The 25,276-nt window shown below is 40.1% G+C and overlaps 2 protein-coding genes across 7 annotated transcripts in view; one reads left to right on the forward strand and one right to left on the reverse strand.

Annotated features, from left to right (window-relative positions):
• The window catches only part of NOPCHAP1 (NOP protein chaperone 1), an 85,929-nt gene that overhangs the window by 16,493 nt on the left and 44,160 nt on the right, over nucleotides 1-25,276 (forward strand). For 2 of the 5 annotated variants that reach the window (XM_063787071.1, XM_063787074.1), the window contains exon 6: nucleotides 15,197-17,338. The exons of 1 other annotated variant lie outside the window; for it this stretch is intronic. The gene's annotated coding sequence lies outside the window, so the exon portion shown is untranslated. Of the gene's footprint in view, nucleotides 1-499; nucleotides 2,177-15,196; nucleotides 17,339-25,276 lie in introns of those variants that run through there. 2 more of the 5 variants (XM_063787067.1, XM_063787072.1) reach the window with 2 other exon arrangements.
• ALDH1L2 (aldehyde dehydrogenase 1 family member L2) overlaps nucleotides 21,560-25,276 on the reverse strand; it is a 59,988-nt gene continuing 56,271 nt past the window's right edge. For both annotated transcript variants that reach the window (XM_001160213.8, XM_016924088.4), the window contains 2 exons: nucleotides 24,101-24,300; nucleotides 21,560-22,034 (listed from right to left, as the gene is read on the reverse strand). In XM_001160213.8, the coding sequence (XP_001160213.3) occupies nucleotides 21,979-22,034; nucleotides 24,101-24,300 (256 nt within the window). In that variant the 3' untranslated portion in view covers nucleotides 21,560-21,978. The remainder of the gene's footprint in view (nucleotides 22,035-24,100; nucleotides 24,301-25,276) is intronic.

The raw sequence follows: 25,276 nt of genomic DNA on the forward strand, positions 1-25,276 counted from the left end.
AAATCTTCAGTACATTTTTGAGTGTTTTCCCTGGTCTAGGGAAGTCTTTTACCGTGTCTGGAAGCTTAATTTTTGACCATGGAGTAAAGGTGGTTATGGCAGGCAGGCCTGGCTGATCAGAGAATCCCATTTTGTAAGGCATTTGTCTAACTTGCCTTTTCTCATTATCTTTAGAATGAAAGAGTAGTTGAGCAAAAAGGTTATTAGACTCAGAGTATTGAGGTAAGGATGGGTAAAGAGAAAGAACAAAACAGGTTTGAATCAGTCAAGATACAGTCTTTTTTTGTATCATCCTTAAGCTACTTAAGCTTTTCATTTGCCTTCTGTAAGGAATCTTTTACTACCTGTATGTACCAATTTAAAAAATGCATCTCATTGCTTATGAAGCATTTTGGATTCTTTCTTTTGTAATGTGCCTTGCAAGTGAACAAGTTTATGTAGGTTAAAACTTTCCCACTGTGGGCCACTGGAATTCTAAATTTTTTTTTTTTTTTGTAAGTTTCATTTTTCTAGAAAAGCAACATGCCCTGAGTCTGTAGTTCTTATACACGAAATTGGCTATAGTTCCAGATGGAGAAGTTCTAGACTCCATGGATCCAGATGAACTCATGATTCCCCGTCTTCTTGTGACTTATCATAGGCCTTCTACTGGACGCAGTCTCTGGACCCTGTTTGGTAAAAGAATTGTTCAAGTAAATTTGGAGAGCTCAAAACACAAATCTGTGTAGCTTTAATCTGAAAGGGAAATCACGCACAACCTCCAGTTGCTGTGAGAGAGGAATGGTTACAATAGACCCAGCAAATACATTCATTTGGTCACTAGGGTGCTCCTGGGCGGTTGTTGGAAGTCGCCTTTGGACGCCACTTCTGACACCAAAAACTTAATTGTTAAAACCTCTAGACAAATTAAATTTAACAGTTTGTTTGAGCAAAGAACAATTTTATGAATTAGCACTCAAAACTGAAAGGTTCAGAGTGTTCCACTCTGTGGCACAGAGAGTATGCTTTTATAAGTATAAATTGAACTTGGAAGTAAACTACAGAAATAACTCGATTGGTTACAGCTAGGCATTTGCCCTATTTGTGCATGGTTTGATAACTTGACTGCCTATGATTGGCTGAAGCTCAGCTGTTTCTGTCTGGCTTAAACCTAGCTATTCGTTACAAAAGTATTCTGCTAAGTTAGGTTTTGGTTTGTTTATTACTGAGGTAGATTGCAGTTTGTTATATAGGAACTACAAGTACCAAGGGAGTCTCAGGCTAATGGCCTCCTGCTTATTTAATTTCACATATGTAATATTGGATGTATTTTGTTTCTCAGAGAAACCAGAGCTAGTTTTTAAAGAGTTGGGATATATAGCATTTGGATGTCTTCCCAGGGTAGAATGATCTTTATTCTCTTCTAAGGTAGAGTTTAGAAAGCTTAATTTTGTGCATGGTGATGAGTGAATTTGTTAGCATCTTTTTTCTTCAGCATGGATTTCAGAAACATCAATTTTATTTTAAAGTAAAAATAAAGGCCAGATGTGGTGGCTCACACCTGTAATCCCAGCACTTTGGGAGGCCAAGGTGGGCAGATCACAAGGTCAGGAGTTTGAGACCTGCCTGGCCAACATGGTGAATCCCCGTCTCTACTAAAAATATAAAAATTAGCTGGGCGTGGTGGCACGTGCCTGTAGTTCCAGCTACTTGGGAGGCTGAGACAGAAGAATCACTTGAACCCAGGAGGTGGAGGTTGCAGTGAGCTGAGCTCACTGGAGGCTGGGTGACAGAGCAAGACTGTGTCTCAAAACAAATAAATAAATAAAAATTACCAGTTTTGTTTTAAATTATCTGTTTGAATAAAATAACCTAGTTTTTTTAGGTTATTATAAAGTCAAACTTATTTGTCACCATCAAGATGGGTTTAATGAGGGAGGAATATGTGAAAAAGAAAAAAGATTTTTACAAAGAAAAGAATTACTTATACAGTTTATCCTTGAACAATGCAGGAGTTAGGGTGCTGACCCCCTTTGTGGTCAAAAATCTATGTATAACTTTTGACTCCCCGAAAACTTAACTACTAATAGCCTACTATTGACTAGAAGCCTTAGTGATAACATAAATAGTTGATTAACACATATTGTATATGTTATATGTATTATATATTGTATTTTTACAATAAAGTAAGCTACGGAAAAGAAAATATCACTAAGGAAATCAGGAAGAGAAATATATACTTACTGTTCTTTAAATGGAAGTGGATCATCATTAAGGACTTCATCTTCATTGTCTTCCGGTTGAGTAGGTTGAGGAGGAGGAAGCAGGGGGTTGGCACAGGTGGAAGAGGTAGAGAAGAAGAAGGCACACTCATTGTAACTTTATGGAAATACATTGTAATTTCTGTCTGACTTTCTTACTTACTCATTTTGTTACCAGTGGAGGGTCTTGACTCTGAGTTGTTTGACAAAGAATTGGATAAAACGTGCAAATCAATGAAAGGATGAAGCAACAAAAGCACAGATTTGTTGAAATGAAAGTACACTTCACAGAGTGGGAGCAGGCTCAAGCAAGTGGCTCAAGAGTGCTGGTTAGAGAATTTTCTGGGGCTTAAATACCTTCTAGAGGTTTCCCATTGGTTACTTGGTTTACACCCTATTTAAATGAGGTAGGGGTCTGCAGCCAGTCTGATTAGTTGCTGGGTGACCAATCAGAGGCTGAAGTGAAGTTACAGAGTTACACCCTATGCAAACATCTGATTGGTTGTGGAAGGTGAAGTGAAGTTACAAAGTTGTAACCCTGCGCAAAGACTAGGCTTGTGACCAGTCTGATTGGTTGCAGGAGGGGACCAGAAGTACTTGCCATTTTTCATCTGTGACACAGAAGCAGAGGAGCTGCAAAGGGAGAGCCTCTGATCCTTTTGTTACTTGGGCGTGGAAAGTTGGGGTTTTCCTTTTGATTCAGTCTAGGAAGTCAGTGCGAATTGGCCTTAGGTTCCCTGCCTCCAGACCCTATTCTCCTGGCTCAGTTTCTCTAAAAATGTGTCTATACAGTACCAATCTTCTACCATTTGCTTTAGTTTTAGTGTGTGTATCATAGAAAGGTCCATGTTATAAAAGAAGTCAAAAGCAACCTTGAATGATCAGAACCCTTCTGCCAGATTGTCTAATGTCAATGTGTTTTCTGATACTGATGCTTCTCCATCTTCCTCATCGTCTGGCACTGTGGCTCAGAAGCATTCATCTCCATCAAGCTGTCTTCTGTTAATTCCTCTGGTGTGACGTCTGTTAGCTTTTGAATTTCTCCAAGATCCCTGTCTTGAAACCCTTCACTCCACCTGCCACATTCACAATCTCTTTCATGATTTCCTTGATTGGCTCTGTTGTAAATCTTATGAATTAATGCATGATATCTGGACACAGTTTTTTTCAGCACAAATTTATTGTTTCAGGCTTGATGGCTTTCACAGCTTTTTCTATAACAATGATATTGTCTTCAGTGGTGTAATCATTCTAGAATTTCATGATGTTCTATCAGTGTTCTCTTGCATAGCTTTGAAAATTTTTTCCATAGAGTATCATGTATAATGAGCCTTAAAGGTCCTCATGATCCCTTGACCCTAGAGGCTGAATTAGAAGCCTTCTGTTTGGGGGAAAGCAGACCACTTTGATACCTTCAATGTTGAACTCATGGGTTTCTGGGTGACCTGGGCATTGTCTAATAACAAAAGAACTATAAAAGACAGTTCCTTATTTGCAAGATACTTCTTGACCTTAGAGACAAAGCATTGATGGAACCAATCCAGACAAAGGGGTCTTGTCCAAGCCTTTTTGTTGTAAACCAGAAGACTGGCAACTGGTATTTATCTTTTCCCTTCCAGGCTCAGGGGTTAGCAGCCTTATAGATAAGGGCAGTCCTGATCATAAATCTAATTGCATTTGCACAAAACAGTAGAGTTGCCTATCCCTTCCTGCCTTAAATCATGCTCACTTCTCTTACTAATTGATGTCTTTTGTGGCTCTTTTTTTTTTTTTTAACTTTTAGGTTCAAGGGTACTTGTGTGCAGGTTTGTTATATAGGTATTTTGTGTGTCATAGGGGTTTGGTGTGCAGATTATTTCATTTGTGGCATTTTTTTTTTTTCCAGATGAGGGTACTTCTGTTTGTATTTAAAACCTGTTTGAGAAGATATCCTTTCTTCTCCATGATTTTTTTATTGGCACCTGGGAACTTGGCTGGTGCCTCTTGGTCAGCAGAAGCTGTTTCTTCTATTATCTTGACTTTTTTTTTTTTTTTAAGTCAAACCTCTAAAATTATCAAAGCATCTTATGCTGGCATTGAATTATCCAGCTTTAGACCCTTCACTTTCCCTTTGCTCTATGTTGTCATTTAATAACTTCCCTGTTTTTCAAATCATATGACAGTCTGTAGCCTTTTTGATAGCAATCCTGTACCCACATAAAAGCTGCATTTTCAATAGGAAATAAAAATGTATTTCACAAAAAGATTTTTGTGCCCGCTAGCGTAGCTGCAGCAATGGCTTCACAAATTTCCTTTTCTTTTTTAACAATGGTCCTGATGCTGGATTCATTTATCTTGAAATGGTGGGCAACTACAGATGCAGACCTCAGTCTATGGTACACATCAAGCAATTCATATTTTTCTTGTAATGTCATGACTTTTCTCTGCTTCTTGGAAGAAATTCCAACATCACTAGTAGCACTTTATATGGTTCCTACCTATGGTGTTATTCAAGGTTTACAATATTGCACTAAAGACGAAGAACATGTGATAACCATAAGAGATCACTTGCAGGTTTGTTACGTAGATATACACTTTCCATGACGGTTTGCTGCCGCCATCAACTTGTCGTCTACATTAGGTATTCCTCCTAATACTATCCCTCCCCTAGGCCCCCACCCCCCAACAGGCCCCAGTGTGTGATGTTCCCCTCCCTGTGTCCATGTGTTCTCATTGTTCAACTCCCACTTAGGAGTGAGAACATGTGGTGTTTGGTTTTATGTTCCTGTGTTAGTTTGCTGAGAATGATGGTTTCCTGCTTCATCCCTGTCCCTGCAAAGGACATGAACTCATCCTTTTTTATGGCTACATAGTATTCCATGGTGTACATATGCCACATTTTCTTTATCTAGTCTATCACTGATGGGCATTTGGGTTGGTTCCAAGTCTTTGCTATTGTGAGCAGTGCTGCAGTAAACATACATGTGTCTTTATAGTAGAATGATTTATAATCCTTTGGATATATACCCAGTAATGGGATTGCTGGGTTAAATGGTATTTCTAGTTCTAGATCCTTGAGGAATCGCCACACTGTCTTCCACAATGGTTGAACTAATTTACACTCCCACCAACAGTGTAAAAGTGTTCCTGTTTCTCCACATCCCCTCCAGCATCTGTTGTTTCCTGACTTTTTAATGATCGCCATTCTAACTGGTAACTCATTGTGGTTTTGATTTGCATTTCTCTAATGACCAGTGATGTTGAGCTTTTTTTCATGTTTGTTGGCCGCATAAATGTCTTCTTTTGAGAAGTGTCTGTTCGTATCCTTCGCCCACTTTTTGATGGGGTTGTTTTTTTCTCGTAAATTTGTTTAAGTTCTTTGTAGATTATGGATATTAGCTCTTTGTCAGATGGATACATTGCAAAAATTTTCTCCCATTCTATAGGTTGCTGGTTCACTCTGATGATAGTTTCTTTTGCTGTGCAGAAGCTCTTTAGTTTAATTAGATCCCATTTGTCTATTTTAGCTTTTGTTGACATTGCTTTTGGTGTTTAGTCATGAAGTCTCTGCCAATGTCTGTGTCCTAAATGGTATTGCCTAGGTTTTCTTCTAGGGTTTTTATGGTTTTAGATCTTACATTTAAGTCTTTAATCCATCGTGAGTTAACTTTTGTATAAGGTGTAAGAAAGGGGTCCAGTTTCAGTTTTCTGCATATGGCTAGCCAGTTTACCCAACACCATTTATTAAATAGGGAATCTTTTCTCCATTGCTTGTTTTTGTCAAGTTTTTCAAAGATCAGATGGTTGTAGATGTGTGGTATTATTTCTGAGGCCTCTGTTCTGTTCTGTTGGCCTGTGTATCTGTTTTGGTGCCAGTACTGTGCTGTTTTGGTTACTATAGCCTTGTAGTATAGTTTGAAGTCAGGTAGTGTGATTCCTCCAGCTTTGTTCTTTTTGCTTAGGATTGTCTTGGCTATATGGGCTCTTGTTGGGTTTCATATGAAATTTAAAGTAGTTTTTTCTAATTCTGTGAAGAAAGTCAATGGTAGCTTGATGGGGATAGCATTGAATCTATAAATTACTTTAGGCAGTATGGCCATTTTCACAATATTGATTCTTCCTATCCATGAGCATGGAATGTTTTTCCATTTGTTTGTGTCCTCTCTGATTTCTTTGAGCAAGTTCTCCTTGAAGAGGTCCTTCACATCCCTAGTAAGTTGGATTCCTAGGTATTTTATTATCTTTGTAGCAATTGTGAATGGTAGTTCACTCATGATTTGGCTCTCTGTTATTGGTATGTAGGAATGCTTGTGATTTTTGCACATTGATTTTGTATCCTTTGACTTTTGCTGAAGTTGCTTATCAGCTTAAGGAGTTTTTGGGCTAAGATGATGGGGTTTTCTAAATATCGTGTCATCTGCAAACAGGGACAATTTGACTTCCTCTCTTCCTATTTTTATACCCTTTATTTCTTTCTCTTGCCTGCTTGCCCTGACCAGAACTTCCAATACTATGTTGAATAGGAGTGGTGAGAGAGGGCATCCTTGTTTTGTGCTGGTTTTCAAAGGGAATGCTTCCAGCTTTTGCTCGTTCAGTATGATATTGGCTGTGGGTTTGTCATAAATAGCTCCTATTGTTTTGAAATATGTTCCATCAGTACCTAGCTTATTGAGAGTTTTTAGCATGAAGGGGTGTTGAATTTTATCAAAGGCCTTTTCTGCATCTATTGAAATAATCATGTGCTTTTTGTCATTGGTTCTGTTTATGTGATGGATTATGTTTATTGATTTGTGTATGTTGAACCAGCCTTGCATCCCAGGGATGAAGCTGACTTGATTGTGGTGGATAAGCTTTTTGATGTGCTGCTGGATTCAGTTTGCCGGCATTTTATTGAGGATTTTTGCATTGATGTTCATCAGGGATATTGGCTTGACATTTTCTTTTTTTGTTGTGTCTTTGCCAGGTTTTGGTATCACGATGATGCTGGTGTCATAAAATGAATTAGGGAGGAGTCCCTCTTTTTCTATTGTTGGGAATAGTTTCACAAGGAATGGTACCAGCTCCTTTTTGTATCTCTGGTAGAATTCAGCTGTGAATCCTTCAGGTCCTGGGCTTTTTTTGGTTAGTAGTCTATTAGTTACTGCCTCAATTTCAGAACTTGTTATTGGTCTATTCAGGGATTCGATGTTTTCCTGGTTTAATCTTGGGAGAGTGTATGTGTCCAGGAATTTATCCATTTCTTCTAGATTTTCTAGAGGTGTTTATAGTTATTTGTATAGAGTTGTTTATAGTATTCTCTGATGGTGGTTTGTATTTCTGTGGGATCAGTGGTGATATCCCCTTTATCATTTTTTATTGTGTCTGTTTGATTCTTCTCTCTTTTCTTCTTTATTAATTGGGCTTGTGGTCTATCTATTTTGTTAATCTTCTCAAAAAACCAGCTCCTGGATTCATGGATTTTTTGAAGGGTTTTTCGTGTCTCTATCTCCTTCAGTTCTGCTCTGATCTTAGTTATTTCTTGTCTTCTGCTAGCTTTTGAATTTGCTTGCTCTTGCTTCTCTGGTTCTTTTAATTGTGATGTTAGAGTATCGATTTTAGATCTTTCCCGCTTTCTCCTGTGGGCATTTAGTGCTATAAATTTCCCTCTAAACACTGCTTTAGCTGTGTCCCAGAGATTCTGGTATGTTGTGTCTTTGTACTCATTGGTTTCAAATAATTTATTTATTTCTGCCTAAACTTCGTTATTTACCCAGTAGTCATTCAGGAGCAGGTTGTTCAGTTTCCATATAGTTGTGCATTTTTTAGTGAGTTTCTTAATCCTGAGTTTTAATTTGATTGCACTGTGGTCTGAGAGACCATTTGTTATGATTTCCGTTCTTTTGCATTTAGCTGAGGAGTGTTTTACTTCAATTATGTGGTCAATTTTAGAATAAGTGGTGCTGAGAAGAATGTATATTCTGTTGATTTGGAGTGGAGAGTTCTGTAGATGTCTATTAGGCCCACTTGGTCCAGAGCTGAGTTCAAGTCCTGAATAGCCTTGTTAATTTTCTGTCTTGTTGATCTATCTAATACTGACAGTGGGGTGTTAAAGTCTCCCACTATTATTGTGTGGGAGTCTAAGTCTCTTTGTAGGTCTCTAAGAACTTGCTTTGTGAATCCGTGTGCTCCTGTATTGGGTGCATATATATTTAGGATAGTTAGTTCTTCTTGTTGGGTTGATCCCTTTACCATTATGTAATGCCCTTCTTTGTCTTTTTTGATCTTTGTTGGTTTAAAGTCTGTTTTATCGGAGACCAGGATTGCAACCCCTGCTTTTTTTTTGCTTTCCATTTGCTTGGTAAATATTCCTCCATCCCTTTATTTTGAGCCTATGTGTGTCTTTGCACATGAGATGGGTCTCCTGAATACAGCACACTGATGGGTCTTGACTCTTTATCCAGTTTGACTGATGGGTCTTGACTTTTTATCCTGTATCTTTTAATTGGGGCATTTAGTCCATTTACATTTAAGGTTAATATTGTTATGTGCGAATTTGATCCTGTCATTATGATGGTTATTTTTCCCATTAATTGATGCAGTTTCTTCATAGTGTTGATGGTCCTTACAATTTGGTATGTTTTTGCAGTGGCTAGTGCCAGTTTTTCCTTTCCATATTTAGTGCTGCCTTCAGGAGCTCTTGTAAGGCAGGCCTGGTGGTGACAAAATCTCTCAGCATTTGCTTGTCTGTAAAGGATTTTATTTCTTGTTTGCTTATGAAGCTTAGTTTGGCTGGATATGAAATTCTGGGTTGAAAATTCTTCTTTTTAAGAATGTTGAATATTGGCCCCCACTCTCTTCTGGCTTGTAGGGTTTCTTCAGAGAGATCCACTGTTAGTCTGATGGGCTTCCCTTTTTGGGTAATTCAACCTTTCTCTCTGGCTGCCCTTAACATTTTTTCCTTCATTTCAACCTTGGTGAATCTGATGATTATGTGTCTTGGGGTTGCTCTTCTCGAGGAATATCTTCATGGTGTTGTCTATATTTCCTGAATTTGAATGTTGGCCTGTCTTGCTAGGTTGGGGAAGTTCTCCTGGATAATATCCTGAAGAGTGTTTTCCAACTTGGTTCCATTCTCCCTGTCACTTTCAGGTACACCAATCAAACGTAGGCTAGGTCTTTTCACATAGTCTCATATTTCTTGGAGGCTTTGTTCCTTTTCATTCTGTTTTCTCTAATCTGTCTTCACACTTTATTTCATTAAGTTGATCTTCAGTCTCTGATATCCTTTCTCCCACTTGATCGATTAGGCCATTGATACTTGTGTATGCTTCACGAAGTTCTCAGGCTGTGTTTTTCAGCTCCATCAGGTCATTTATGTTCTTCTCTCAACTGGTTATTCTAGTTAGCAATTTCTCTAATCTTTTTTCAAGGTTCTTAGCTTCCTTGCATTGGGTTAGAATGTGCTCCTTTAGCTCGGAGGAATTTGTTATTATCTGCCTTCTGAAGCCTACTTCTGTCAATTCGTCAAACTTATTCTCCGTCTAGTTTTGTTTCCTTGCTGGTGAGGAGTTGTGATCCTTTGGAGGAGAAGAGGTGTTCTGGTTTTTGGAATTTTCAGCCTTTTTGCGCTGGGTTTTCCTCATCTTCCTGGATTTACCTACCTTTGCTCTTTTATGTTGGTGACCTTTGGGTGGGGTTTCTGTGTGGACGTCCTTTTTGTTGATGTAGATGCTATTCCTTTCTGTTAGGTTTCCTTCTCTAACAGGCCCCTCTGCTGCAGGTCTGCTGGAGTTTGCTGGAGGTCCACTCCAGACCCTGTTTACCTGGGTATCACCAGCAGAGGCTGCAGAACAGCAAAAATTGCTGCCTGTTCCTTCCTCTGGAAGCTTCCTCCCAGAGGGGCACCCGCTAGATGCCAGCTGGAGATCTCCTGTGTGAGGTTTCTGTCAACCTCTGCTGGGAGGTGTCTCCCAGTCAGTAGGCATAGGGGTCAAGGACCCACTTGAGGAGGCAGTCTGTCCCTTAGCAGAGCTTGAGCACTGTGCTGGGAGATCTACTGCTCTCTTCAGAGCTGGCAGGCAGGAATGTTTAAGTCTGCTGAAGCTGCGCCCACAGCCACCCGATCCCCCAGGTGTTCTGTCCCAGGGAGATAGGACTTTTATCTATAATCCCCTTGACTGGGACTGCTGCCTTTCTTTCAGAGATGCCCTGCCAGAGAGGAATCTAGAGAGGCAGTCTAGCCACAGCTGCTTTGCCGCACTGTGGTGGGCTCCGCCCAATTTGAATTTCCCTGTGGCTTTGTTTACACTGTGAGGAGAAAACCGCCTACTCAAGCCTCAGTCATGGTGGACACCCCTTTTCCCACCAAGCTCAAGTGTCCCACGTTGACTTCAGACTGCTGTGCTGGCAGTGAGAATTTCAAGCCAGTGGATCTTAGCTTGCTGGGCTCTGTGGGGGTGGGATCTGCTAAGCTAGACCACTTGGCTTTCTATCTTCAGCCCCCTTTCCAGGGGAGTGAACGGTTCTGTCTCGCTGGTGTTCCAGGCACCACTGGGGTATGAAGAAAAACTCCTGCAGCTAGCTCGGTGTTTGCCCAAACGGCCACCCAGCTTTGAGCTTGAAACCCAGGGCCCTGGTGGTGTAGGCACCCGAGGGAATCTCCTGGTCTGCGGGTTGTGAAGACCGTGGGAAAAGCATAGTATCTGGGCCGGAGTGCACCGTTCCTCACGGCACAGTACCTCATGGCTTCCCTTGGCTAGGGGAGGGAGTTCCCCGGCTTCCCTTGGCTTCCCTGGGCTAGGGGAGGGAGTTCCCTAACGCTTTGTGCTTCCCAGGTGAGGCAACACCCCACCCTGCTTCTGCTCCCCGTCCATGGCCTGTACCCACTGTCTAACCAGTCCCAATGAGGTGAGCTGGGTACCTCAGTTGGAAATGCAGAAATCGCTTGCCTTCTGCGTTGATCTCGCTGGGAGCTGCAGACCGGAGTTGTTCCTATTTGGCCATCTTGCCAGCCAGCCGAGAGATCACTTTTTACTGTGATAGGCAATTTACTGCAGAGAGGAACTGTTCACACAGAGATGATTAGTGTCACATGTTATCGTGAGTAGATACTTGCAACACGAGCTCATCGCAATAGCAACAGGAGGTGACCACAAAGTTATTACAGTACTAGAGTTAATTTTATGCAGTTATGATTTAATACTGTGTCTTTGCATTTGTTTTTATTTCTTTCAACTGCAAATGGTACTAGGTACCATCTATAAGTGTTTGTGTGGGTAAGTGCTGGGAGTTGTTCCTATTTGGCCATCTTGCCAGCCAACCGAGAGATCACTTTTTACTGTGATAGGCAATTTACTGCAGAGAGGAACTGTTCACACAGAGATGATTAGTGTCACATGGTATCGTGAGTAGATACTTGCAACACGAGCTCATCGCAATAGCAACAGGAGGTGACCACAAAGTTATTACAGTACTAGAGTTAATTTTATGCAGTTATGATTTAATACTGTGTCTTTGCATTTGTTTGTATTTCTTTCAACTGCAAATGGTACTAGGTACCATCTATAAGTGTTTGTGTGGGTAAGTGCTGATAAATTCTAACTTTTTATAATAGATTTATATATTTTTTATGGTAGAAATGATGAGATAGACTGGTATCTACATATATTTAATGCATTTTTGACGTACCTAACTTTTTAATTTTTTTTAAGCCATGCAGTTCATCTGTGAATTTTTTCAAATTGTCACAAATCTCCAAAAATGTTAAAAATATATTTATTGAAAATAATCCATGTATAAGTGGACCCACACAGTTCAAATCTGTGTTGTTCAAGTGTCACCTGTATTTAGCTATTCTCAAACATACCTATTTTTATTTTAAAAATTCCTTTCTAGTTTGAGTTGGAAAACTGATGCTTGTAGTGTAATCACTGTTGGTGACAGTGCAGTCATACAATGCATGCAGAATTTACTGGTTGGAAAGATTAGTTTTTAGTTGATTTTTTTTTTTTTTTTGTAAAGCAAAACTTCTTATCTCAGCTATTAAAACTGTTCCACACAGTTGCCCACAGCCTGAAACCTATCAAATGTAGAAAATAGGGACATCACAGCAAAATTTGGAGGGCATAGTACAAAGAAAGGCGACAGCTGGTTTACCCTTCCAAAGGTCAAAATGACCTCAGGCTGGAGTTGCCTTTCTGCCCTATTCTTGGTTTTATTAAATTTATTTGGGATCTCATCTGCCATAAGCCTGACTTTTGCTCAGAAAAGAGGCCTGAGAATTTAAGGACTATCTGTGAGTGTGCAGAGCTGATGGAACTTTGTCTGCTAATGTTTTCGGGTTTTCTTTGAATTCTGTTCTTTCCAATTCTTCACATTGGCCTGAGTCTTCTTGTGATTGCTGTGAAGATAATTATCCAGGTCCTTTCTGATCTTTCTTATTGGAAATTGGAACCAGCTCTCCTTGACTGTGACTCACTCGCTAAATGTGTAAAGAAATGAGCAGATCTGAAACAAGATTTTTTCAGCTGGAAAGAGTACACCAGAACTGTACACAGCCGTGATGAGTTATTGGCATAGGTACTTATTTAAAGATTTTCTTCCACTGGATGCTATGCTACCTTGTGTGAACAGTTGCATTTGTCTGTTTCACTACTTAGCATAGTGTGTGGTGCACAGTAGGCATGGAATAATGATAATAAATGGATTAAATGGATGCATGAAGGTATACAGGAGACTAAGCTATCATAGACGGTTCCAGGCAGGAGAATATGAAGATGTAATTTCAGGTACAGTTGTTATTGTCAGTTTTGCTTTCCACGGTTTCAGCTACCCATAGTCAATCACAATATAAAAATATTAAATGGAACATTCCAGAAATAATACATAAGTTTTAAGTTGCTGAATAATGTGATGAAATCTTAGGCTGTCCCACTTCGTCTCGCCTGGGATGTGAATTGTCCTTTTGTCCTGCTTATTCACGCTGTATACGTTACCCACCCTTTAGTCACTTAGTAGCCATCTGGATTCTCAGATTGAAAACAGTGTGTATAGGGTTCTGTTCTATCAAATGTTTCAGGCATCCTCTGGGGGGTCTTGGAATGTATCCCCCATGGATAAGACTACTTGTATAATCTGGTAAAATGGATGAATTATTCATAAATAATGTCAGAACCAGCTATTTCAAACAAGATTAGATTCTCTAGCCTCATATCATATGCGAAGATAAATTATATATGGATTAAGGATTTAAATGTAAAAAAAGAAATTATAAGAGTTCCATACCAAAATGCAGGTTTATATTTAGTAAAATAGTCAAGAAAGGTTTTGTTTTTTTTTTTTTAAAGCATAACATCAAAGCCTAAAATTACAAAGGAAAAGAGTGGAAAATTCATCCCCATAAATATTAAAAACTAGTGTGTTGCAAATAAATTCAAAAGATAAGGGAAATACTGGGGAAAATATCTGAAACATGACAGAGTGTCATTAATATATCATGGGCTTTTACATTTTAGAAAAAAATGACGGATATCTCAGTAGTGAAAAGACTATAGGAAATAAAGAAGTAATTCACAGAAAAAGGGTCAACTCCATTTATCAGAGAAATGCAAATGAAATCAGGATTGCATTCTTCACCTGTCAAATTGGCAGATGCAACAATAGCTGGTACTTACTGAGCCCTTTCTGTGTTAGCTACTAGTCTTTAAGAGTTACCACCACTCATACATATGTAAAGGCTAATGGAGCTGTAAATGTAACTTTTGAGGACTTTATTGTATGTATGCGTATTAGTCTGTTCTCACACTGCTAATAAAGACATACCCGAGACTGGGTAATTTATAAAGGAAAGGAGGTTTAATGGACTCACAGTTCCACATGGCTGAGGAGACCTCACAATCGTGGTAGAGGGCAAAGGGGTAGAAAGTCATGTCTTACATGGCAGCAGGCAAGAGAGCTTGTGTAGGGGAGCTCCCCTTTATAAAACCATCAGACCTGGTGAGACTTATTCACATGAGAACAGCATAGGAAAGACCCGCCCCGATGATTCAGTTACCTCCCACCAGGTCCCTCCTACAACACGTGAGAATTATGGGAGCTACAATTCAAGATGAGATTTGGGTGGGGACACAGCCAAAACATATCAGTATGTTATGGCCTTATATAAAAGTTGTTTTGTTTGTAAGCAGTTTGCCCTGCAGTGTGTGGAAAGTGCATCACTGTTGTGCTTTGGTTGTCCAACTCTTTGCTTACCCTGATGCTTAGGTGTGAGTTGATGGCAGTTTGGCATTTGGAGAGCAGTTGCACTCCTAAAATGAATGAAATGTTCTCTTCAAACTTGTGGCGTACCGTCTTTCTATGGCTCTGTGACAGTTACAGATCCGAAAATTAGGTGTAATGGCTTTTGAAGCAAAAAATCTCATTCTGAATAAATCTCCCATCTGTTCCAATAACATTTTAATTGCGTATCAAATATGGTACTTATTTTTAAAAACTGCCTAGCAGGATAGTTTGTGTTACTCTGCCTGTATCCATGACCGTGATAAGAAATGTAAGAAAAGGCCAGGCATGGTGGCTCACACCTGTAATCCCAGCACTTTGGGAGGCCAAGGTGGGTGGATCACCTGAGGTCAGGAATCCAGACAAGCCTGGCCAGCATGGAGAAACCCTGTCTCTATTAAAAAAATAAAAATGAGCCAGATGCGGTGGTGCATATCTGTAATCCCAGCTACTTGGGAGGCTGAGGCAGGAGAATCGCTTGAACCCAGGAGGTGGAGGTTGGAGTGAGCCAAGATCATGCCACTGCACTCCAGCCTGGGTGACAGAGAGACAGACTGTCTCAAAAAAAAAAAAAAAAAAAAAAAAGAAATGTAAGAAAAGAGGTTGAGTCTTATTTTCATTTGTATTTCTCTCACTGCCTAGCATAGTGCCTTTCACTCAGTTGGAATATATAATAAATGTTCATTAAACTGACTGTTGTTTCCTTCTCTTTATGTCAACAGAATAATTCAGCTTAAACATCAGTTCACAATCCTGGGTCAAAATCCTGAAGCAAAAATACAGGATATGTATGATTTGTAGACTTTTCCCAAAAGTTTTAATGTTGGAATCTTTGTATTTGACTCCTCACCATCTGTTCATGGAAAACTCTTGCCAGTTACTGGTTTAGGAATGGGCACGTGATGTGAGCCTAAGCAGTGAGGCATGCGGAAAGTCTGTAGACTTTTGGGAAGGAAAGTGCAGTCATGCACTGTGTAATGATGTTTTGGTCAACGATGGACCACATATACAACAGTGGTCCCATAAGATTATAATGCTATATTTTTACCATACCTTTTCTATATTTAGATATTTTTAGATATACAAATATTTGCTGTTGTGTTACAGTTGCCTACAGTATTCAGTAGAGTAACATGCTGTACAGGTTTGTAGCCTGGGAGCAATAGGCTGTATCATACAGCCTAGGCATGTCATAGGCTATACCATCTAAGTTTGTATAAGTAAACTATGATAGTCACATGACACAATCGCCTCATGATGCGTTGCTCAGAAGAAATCATGCAACACATGACTGTGTTTCTCATTCCTAGAAAGGAGGCACATGACGAGATGATTATTGTATCATACAGCCTAGGTGTGTTGTAGGCTATACCATCTAGGTTTGTGTAAGTACACTGTGATGTTCACACAACAAAATCGCCTAATTCTGCGTTGCTCAAAAGGAATCATGGCACATGACTGTATTTCTCATTCCTAGAAAGGAGGCACATGACAAAATGATTCCTTTCTTTTGGAAGAAAGGACAAGATAGTGAGGCAGGAAATTTTCCCTGACTCTTTCATGGGTGGGAACTGGAGTGCACAGGTGCTAGAACTAGCCAGCTGCTTCAGTGCCAGAAGGGGCAGACTCCACTCACTCTGTCCCACTGTGTCCCACCCCTTGCAGGAAGGTGAGTACAGGTGAGTGGGTGCAGGAGCCGGGTGAGTGCTTTTGGGCACCGGCAGAAGCAAAACTCCATGTGGCCTCATGGCATCATCTAGGGGGCTGCCTATGACCCCTGAAGCCCCAGAAAGAGGGTTACAGTCCATGCTCTTTTAGCTTTACTGTCTGTAGATGGCTTAAATGTTAACAGCTCAGTGGAGGGTCAGCGTGACAGCCTTTTGCACCTGCACCCAAATTCTTGTCCAGCGTCCAGGAGGAATGAGGTTGCATGAAAATTGGAGAGGGTAAATGCGGGGGATTTTATTGCCGATGAAAGCGTCTCTCAGCGGGAAGGGGAGCTGAAAAGGCGACAGAATGGGAAGATAATCTTCCCCCGGAGTCCAGCTGTCCCTGGCCTGGCTGGGCTCCTTTCTGAAGCAACACTGTCAAGCTGTCCCTCTGAAGTCAAGCTGCTTCTCTCCAACATCCAACCGTAGTATTTGACGGCCAGCTGCTGCTCCTCTTCTCCTCTCTCTGCTTGCAGGGGCTGGGGTTTTTGTGGGCACAGGATTGGGGTAGGGCGGGCCATGGATAGTTTTGGAAAAGGCAACATTCGAGCAGGAAAATGGGAATGCATGTTCTCATTTTGGGCTGTGGTTCCAGGCTTAAGAGTGGGGCCCTCGCTGGGGACCCATCCTCTTCTGCTCAGAATTTTCCTGCCTCCTGTCCCTATCATTATGATGGGATATGATTCCTGGAACTCCTTTCTCGTGGCCGTGAATGGAGCCAGCTCTTGAGGGTAAAGTGAGCACACCACAGATAGCAGACAAGAGCAAAGAACATTATAGAGTCACTGCATCAAATAACTTGTATACTGCACTATTGCTGGGCTTTGTTTTTGGTGGCAGAATAAATTTCCTTATTTTTTTTTCAAAAAAGCCTATCACCTTGTGAGATATGCTTATATTCACTTCACAGCTGAGAAAATTGGCATAGAGATACTAATTGCATAACTTGTAATACACAATGTTGGCAAAGATGTGGGAAAATTGTTGGTGGGATTATCGATTCAGGAATTCCACTTCCAGGTATTTGTTCTAATTACATAAGTGTAGCTTTGGTCATAAATTTTATATAAGATTTTTTGTGACATTTAAAATAGCAAAAAGCAAATCTAAATGTCCAACGATAGACAACATGTTGAATTAAAGCCATTGAAATATGCAGAATTGTGTTTATTGGCATAGATGCTTATGATATATTGTTAATTGAAAAAGCAGGTAACAAATTAATATACAGTATTATGTTAATTATGTAAAAAAAGTATACATATTCATAGAAAAAGTTTGGAACAATCTCAGATATCATCTGTAGGCTATTTCTGTTTGAAAATAACCAAATAGATTTTTGGGTTGACTCAACAAATTATGGTTGAGTCAGTCTTACTTTCCTATTTTATAAATGTTTTTTACATCATTGGGTATTTAATCATTTTAAAAATCTACTCAGGCATCATTTGTATAATAGTAATAATAATTTAATCCCCCTTATTTCTCATGTCTCATGCCTTATCCATCATCCCTCATATCCTACTCTTAGCCCAGATTTTCCTTGACAGCTTTATTTTCTTGGAGGGCAGGTATGGGGAACCAAATTTGTTTCCTTACCCTAGCTCTAGCCACTTCCACAAAAGCTTTTATAGATAATGTCCATTTTGCTTATTATTATTATTTTTAGTTTAACCAATACTTAATATGTGCCCACAGCTCACTACCTAGGCCCTGATTTAGGCATTAGGAATAAAAACTATCTCGACTTAGTTAAAACCACCAGATGCATTGCTTGAAAACCTGTTCTGCCACTTAATAGCTGTGTGATTTGAGCAGGTTACTTAACCTCTCCATTTGAAAGCAAACATTTATTGGGCTCCTGTTACATATTAGGACTGGAGATACAGTATTAAAACAAGTACCTGTTCATGAAACTTACATTCTAATGGGAAAAGATCATTGATTAATATACAACAGGTAGTGATAAGTGCTGTGAAAATAATGCACTTATAAAAAGAATAAAGAATGACAGCAGATGGGGTATGAATGTGGGGGCATATGGCCTATTTTAGAAAGCATAGTCAGGGAATGTGTCTCTCATCAGATGATATTTGAGGAGAGACCTGCAGGAAGTGAGCCAGCCAGCCATGAGGTTGTGTATGGACAAGAGTTGCAGGAAGAGGCAGTGGTGTGCTGGTGCTGGCTTGCATTTGTTCTGATGGCATGCATCTCTTCCCAAACTCTGTATTCAGTGAAGGCAAATTAGTGGCTCAAAAATAGCCTTGATGAGAGTATTTACACATAGATACCTGCAAATGCTACAAATTAGGGTTTTCTCCCCCGTCCCGGAGAACTATTTGTTAAATATTTTACCAGCACACCCCTGGGAAGAGGAAGAATAAGGACAGAGGCCCTGAGGCAGGAGCAGGCTTGTTCTGTTGAGGAAGTCAAGCCAGTCAGGATGGTGGAACAGAATGAGAGGGAAATTGACAGGAGATGAGGTCAGAGGTAGCTAGGAGCAAGATGAGTAGGCCAGGTAAATACGTTGGACTTTGGTCTACGTGAAATGGGGGCCATTGAAAGGTTTTAAACAGACGAGTGAAGTGACACTGTCTGACTTAAGCTTTGAACAGGACCGCAGAAGAGAGGAATCCAGAAGACCAGTTGGGAGACTTGAGCAAAATTGTAGGAAAGAGGTAACAGGCCAGGTGCAGTGGTTCATGCCTGTAATCCCAGCACTTTGGGAGGCGGAGGCAGGTGGATCACTCGAGGTCAGGAGTTCAAGACCAGCCTGGCCAACATGGCGAAACCCCATCTCTACTTAGCCAGGTGTAGTGGCACACACCTGTAATCCCAGCTACTTGGAAGGCTAAGGCATGAGAATCGCTTGAACCCAAGAGGCAGAGGTTGCAGTGAGCCAAGATTGCACCACTGCACTGCAGCCTGGGCAACAAGAGCAAAATTCTGTCTCAAAAAAAAAAAAAAAGTAATGATGGCTTAGGGGTAGAGGTAGTAAGAAAAGCACGTTGATTTCTTCATTTTTTTCAGAGATTGTGAAGATTAAATAACATTTAAAACATGCTTAGCCTAAGGTCTTTCATACAGGAGGCCCTTAATAAATGGTAGCTGTCATATCGTATTATTATTGACAGAAGGCCCATACTGGAGTTGGGGAGGGTTGTTCATATCTAATTAAGAAGGCAAGTACTTTTAGTACAAGTGGTAAGTGCTATGTTTGAAACAAGTGGGAACGCTGAGGAGAAACACTTAGCCCAGCTAGGGTAGGAAGGTCCAGGAAGGGTGTTAGAGCAAAAGGGACAGCTTTAGCAAAGGCATGGGGATGGGGAATTAGAAGGAAAGTGGAACTGCTTAAAGTGTCCACACCTCCCGATTCAGGTGATAATAAGATCACAGCTTCATCCTTAGCATTATTAGCAAAATAATCCGTGATCTAAAGCAACAGCGATTATTTTATTACTCTATGTGTTAAGTAAATCACCTAGCAGGCTGGGGATGGTGATGTTCCAATTCCAGTTCACTTGGTAACTTTATGTATTACACAGAGCCTTTGATTCTGATCAGCCAGATCTAAAAATATAAGCTGGTAAGAAATGTTTAAAACTTGCTATGGAGAAAGGAGTTCTTAATCTGGGGCCCAAGCATGGCCTTTGGGAGGTCTGTGAACACCTTGAAGATACTTGCAGAATTGTGTGTGTGCACATGAATTTGGGGGTAGAAGCGGGACACAGGGAGTGTTCATAGCTTTTATCAGATTCCCAAAGAGTTTTGCAGCCCAGAGAATATTTAAAACACTGCTACTGAGATGAATATTAGAGGGTAAAGTAAAATCAGTCTAGAAGGACAGGCATGTTTTTGTCTGCCATTCCATCTATCATTAAAATAATTTGATTAAATCATATTCTAAATCACATGAAATCAGTTAAAACATTTCACTTAAAAGTGATTACTTATAAAAAGGCTTTTGTCACTTTTATTCAAATATGAACTGTCATTTTGGGCCCAGTGAATATTCATTCCAACTTAAAATTTCAGCTGTGCCAAACTCTGGGATGGTGAATGAGCTATAGTATAATCAAAAGTGCTTCCAGGCCAAATTCGCTCTGTTTATCATGCTGGGATCAAACCTCCTATTCTTCCTTTTGAAAATGTTCTCTGACTCTGATTTTGTTGTTTAGTTTTTATTGATTCCCTACAATCCCCTCATGTTATTCTGCCAAGTCTCCAAAATGACAAATATTCCCTAAGGCTTCTTCAAAGCCAAAGAAAAAGGAATGTTTACTGAAATTTTATTTTTAAAGGAGGATTAATAGAATTTAACTTTCTGGCTATCTTTTGGAGACTCATGTGATTCAGAAATTTGCCGCCTTCTAGTCATACATAGATGGTGAAAATTTACTTACCTGACTACTTCTGTCTGCCAATGGGAAATGGGCTGTTAATAGTTTCCATTTCTTCAATGCTATGGTCCAAATGCCTTGTTAAGTGCATTATGTGTATTATCTCACTGAATCCTTGCAACACCTACTGAGATAGAGATTTGATTTTCATTTTATAGATACTCAACCTAGGCTCTGAGATATTAGATTACTATCTTGCCCAAGATAACACAGCCAGTGAACAGCAGAACCAATAGGTGGAAAAATGGAAAGTAAGACGTCCCATGAAGGACGAGCGAGCTGCCCAAAGAAAAGCACCCCTTTTCCTTGTACTATTGCCATTTTTCATTGTGTGGCATTTTTCAGTGCTGCTGTATCAGGCATTGTGTCAGAACAATGGATGAGAAAAATATCTAGGAATTGATGATTGAAAAGGGTTGTGGGAAATGAATTCATCTAGTTAATTAGACTATCTCAATATCTTTTAAGAATGGTGACGGAGGAAATCAGAGTTAAATTTGAGTACTTACCATGAGCAAAGCATTAATGTGAGGTGCTTTACTTACATTATTGCAATGAATTCTCCCATTAAGGGTCCCGAGGAAGGCATTTACTATCCCTGTTTTACACATAGGGAAGCAGAGGCTCAGAGGAGTTGCGAGAGTTTCCCAAAGTTACATAGATAGGAAGATGGTATGATACGACCAGGATCAGCCTTCTACTATATCATACGTAAAATTTGCTTCAAAAGCTATTTACTAAAATTTAAACTATGTGGGGGCCAGCCATCATATCATTAAATTCTGTATACTCCTCAGAACATAATATAGTACCTGGTACCTAGTAGGTACTCAAGATAATGTTTCTAGGTTGATCACCCATCACAGTGGGTTAAAAAATGGAATATCAAAGGCACAAAGATGTATCTTATTTCCAAATACTAAAAAAGAACTACCTTCACATTCCTTACAGGTTATACTGTTCCTTAGAAGAAGACTTGTAGAAAATCTTTTTAATAACCCCCTATGTATAGTTCAGAGGTTAAAAACCTGTACATATTATACAAAGTTTCCAATAAATGCACCTTGTGTATTATAACTGCATGGTACTGACATCTTCAAGATGGAAACCATGAATAGATTTGTCTAGGTAGGGGAAAAACAGCTTGGTATTTTAGAAATACGTATGATATACAACATAGTCAAAATGCAACAACTCCAAATCACTGGAAGGTGTATTAGAAAATACTCAGGCACATGTGTAAATGCTTTAACATGGCTTGGCCCTCTTCATGGTCCATCTGTGTATTTTTTGATTTGTGGCTGACACCTCCTGCCTCAACACACCCAGTCTTCTTAAGTGTGTCCAGAGTTGAAAAGGGCTGTCTGTCAAGGCTTTCCTGATGATGGTGTTGCTCTAATATTCCAGTGTCACCGTCTTGGTTTTGAGATATTCATTTAGAGCTTCCTCACCTAGGGAAGAGAAAAGCAGTTGACAGACCACATTCAAAGGCAGACATGTGATGTCTTCAGACCTTCAGACATAGGTATACGTAGGTGTCCAGGTCACTAAGTAAATGGAATGTAGCCTAAGCCAGTGCTTCTCACACTTTGAAGTTCATACTAACCATCTGAAGACTCTGTTAAGTTGCAGATCCTGATTTGATTAAGTCTGGTGTGGGCCCAGAGGTTATGTGTTGCGAACCATTCCCTGATGATGCTGATGCTAGTGGTCCATGGACCACACTTTGAATAGTAACAGCCCAGACCAGCTCCCAGGCCTTCTAAGGAGCAGAGAGTGTTGCCTGGTCAGCTTCAAACCAAAACCCTTCTCTTTTATTTCCCTACTTGATGACAGACTCTGCCTTTTTGTCCATTTAAGCTAAACAGAAGTAACCAGGATACTGTCCTCTGGATTATATTAATTAAAGCAGAACTGAGCACAGGAAAGTTTGAAATCATTTGGTTTAATCTTATTTTAAAGATAAGGAAAATTCAGTTTATATTGTTTGTTAGAAACACAGGGGAACCTGTCTAGGCAAAAATAAATAGGTCTGCCTTTCTTTGACTGTTTCTATTTTGAGCCAGTACTGTCATCAATCTCTACAGAGGTTAAAGGGCACTGAATACCATGGGAAAACTAATGAGTGCGTGATTCTGGAAGTTGAGCTAAAACAAGGGCTGTCAACTTTGTCCCCATGTTAGAATCACTCAGGGAGCTTTTAAGACTCCTGACCCCACATCACACCCCAGATCAATTAGATCAGTATCTGTATTTTTTGAAGCTCCCAGGTGATTTGAATCCACTGTGCAGCTAAGGTTGACAACCACTGGGCTAAGGGGTTTTAAGATTGGGGGAGGAAGAAACTATTAGAAAAACTGTAGTATTTTATAGTAAAACAGACCTGGAGCTGGTCAAATACACTCTCTCAAAAGATGGGTGAAACAGGGATGCCTCACTTTCTAATAATAAGTTCCCTAAGAAAGTCTCCTACCGTGATTTAGATTCAGGCATGAAAACCAGATTAAAGACATGGAAAAGTTGGGGGGGAAGCCCTTACCTTCACCCAATGGAATTTAAAATGAGAGCTACTTTTACTGCTGCAAATACATTGCCAAAGTCATTAGTAAAGAGAAAATGTAAAAAACAAACAAACAAACAAAAACTCCAAATGAACTAAACTTATATTTGCAGACTGTAATTTCAGTAAATCACAAACATTTCAGTTTTTGAAACAACGTACCAGACTGAGGGGAATAAGAGATGCGCTCCACAGCCAGACCGCCTGCCTTTGAATTCTCTCTTGCCAGTGCCTGGCTCTGTGACTTGAGGCAACTCACCCAGCCTCTCTGAGCCCCATTGTCCTCTTCTGTATAATAAGATAATAATAGTACCTATTCCTCTGAGCTCGTGTGAGAATTGCCTTTGCTTATACAGGCTAAGTAGAATGGGGCCTGGCATGTGTTTCGCACTGAAAGTAAGCTATTGCTTGAAAGGTGTTAGTGTCACTGCTCACAGTGAATTACATTTTGGGCTTTTTACAAACTCTTAAGTCTCATTGCTCAGACTCCCAAAAACCCTGCCAATTGCAGGGTTTTTTCAGTGTTGACTCTGAAAGCCTGCCAAGAAGCTCCAGGACAGGATTTATTCTTGGAGCTCGCTGGTTATTGCTCTCCACCCATTTGCCTCTCTTGGTTCCATTTAGTCTCGTGACAGCTAACCCAAGTTCATGCCAAATGTCAGATTAAACACCAAACATATTTCAGCTAAAGTATATTGTTGCAATTTCTTTTTCCTTTCAAACATTAATCTTTTTTGAAAAGAAATATCTTTCCACACAATGTGTGTACTTTTCTGTATGTATGGTATATTCAATAGAAATGTTTAATATTTTAAAAAACGAATGCCCTTCTAAACCCAGATATAACTGCCATGTAGGAAATGCCCCTCAAAGTCACACACAAGTCATGAAACATAGAGCAGATTTTTCTGTGATGTGATAACAAAGGGAAGGTGAAGCAGAAAAGTAAAGCCGTACCTAAGTCTTTTCCAAATCCAGATTGTTTAACTCCGCCAAATGGGGCCGCCACATCTGTCTTGTTGTATGTGTTAATAAAAACAGTTCCTGCTTCCAGTTTTTCACTCACATACATAGCTTTGTTTATGTCTCTTGTAAAAACCCCTGAGGCCAAACCATACTCTGTACTATTTGCTCGCTGCAACACTCCATCGATGTCCCTGTGTTTTTAGGAAGACATAAAACTTCATTAAATGTAAAGCAAAAGACTCATTTTATGTTCTGAAAACTTTCCCATCTATGCTAGAAACAGGAAAACATTACTGCCATCTGCTTAAATGTTTTTGTTGTTGTTGTTGTTTTTTAGAGGCCAGGCATTGCTCTGTCACCTAGGCTGCAGTGCAGTGGCACAATCATAGCTCACTGCAGCCTCCATCTCCTTGGACTCAAGTGATCCTCCCACCTCAGCCTCCCAAGTAGCGGGGACTACAGGCATGTGCCACCATGCTCAGCTAATTTTTAAAAAATTTTTTTCGTAGAGACAGCATCTCCCTGTGTTGCCCAGGCTGATCTCAAACTCCTGGCCTCAAACTATCCCCCAACCTTGCCCCTGCAAAGTGTTGGGATTACAGGTGTGAGCCACTGCGCCCAGCCTGATTAAATTTTTATAAATGAAAATATCAGGCTCACACCAAAAGAAAGTCCCAAAAAAAATTACTAGTATTACATTTTTCATATATATCATGCAACACCTTTCAAAATCTGACCCAAAGTCATATATTCAATCTTCTTCAATGGTTCTCATTCATGATCTCCCACTCCCTCCCCTCTCCCATGACTCCCACTTCTAGATGGATTTTCAGAGTGTCCTCCCTATTTCCTTCCATCTCTTCTGATTTTGCACATAAGGTTCAAGCCTCCTTCAGTGCCTGAAGCCGTTTCAGATCCCACCAGTGCCATTGTCGAGGTGGGAGAGTAGGGTGGTTCTGTGAGAGGGCTCTGCAGCCAGACTGCCTGGTGACCTTGGGTAAATGACTCCATCTCCCCTCGCCTTCATTTATTATTGCGAACCATGGAAATAATAATAAAAGGACCTGTCTAGTTGTCATGAGGATGAAATGAACAAATCATGCCTGGAACACAATAAATGTTCAATAAAAGCCAGCTATCATCAGGTAGCACATATTTTTCCAAACT

The sequence above is a fragment of the Pan troglodytes genome, chromosome 10 (assembly GCF_028858775.2).
Source record: "Pan troglodytes isolate AG18354 chromosome 10, NHGRI_mPanTro3-v2.0_pri, whole genome shotgun sequence".
NCBI classification, from domain to species: Eukaryota; Metazoa; Chordata; class Mammalia; order Primates; family Hominidae; genus Pan; species Pan troglodytes.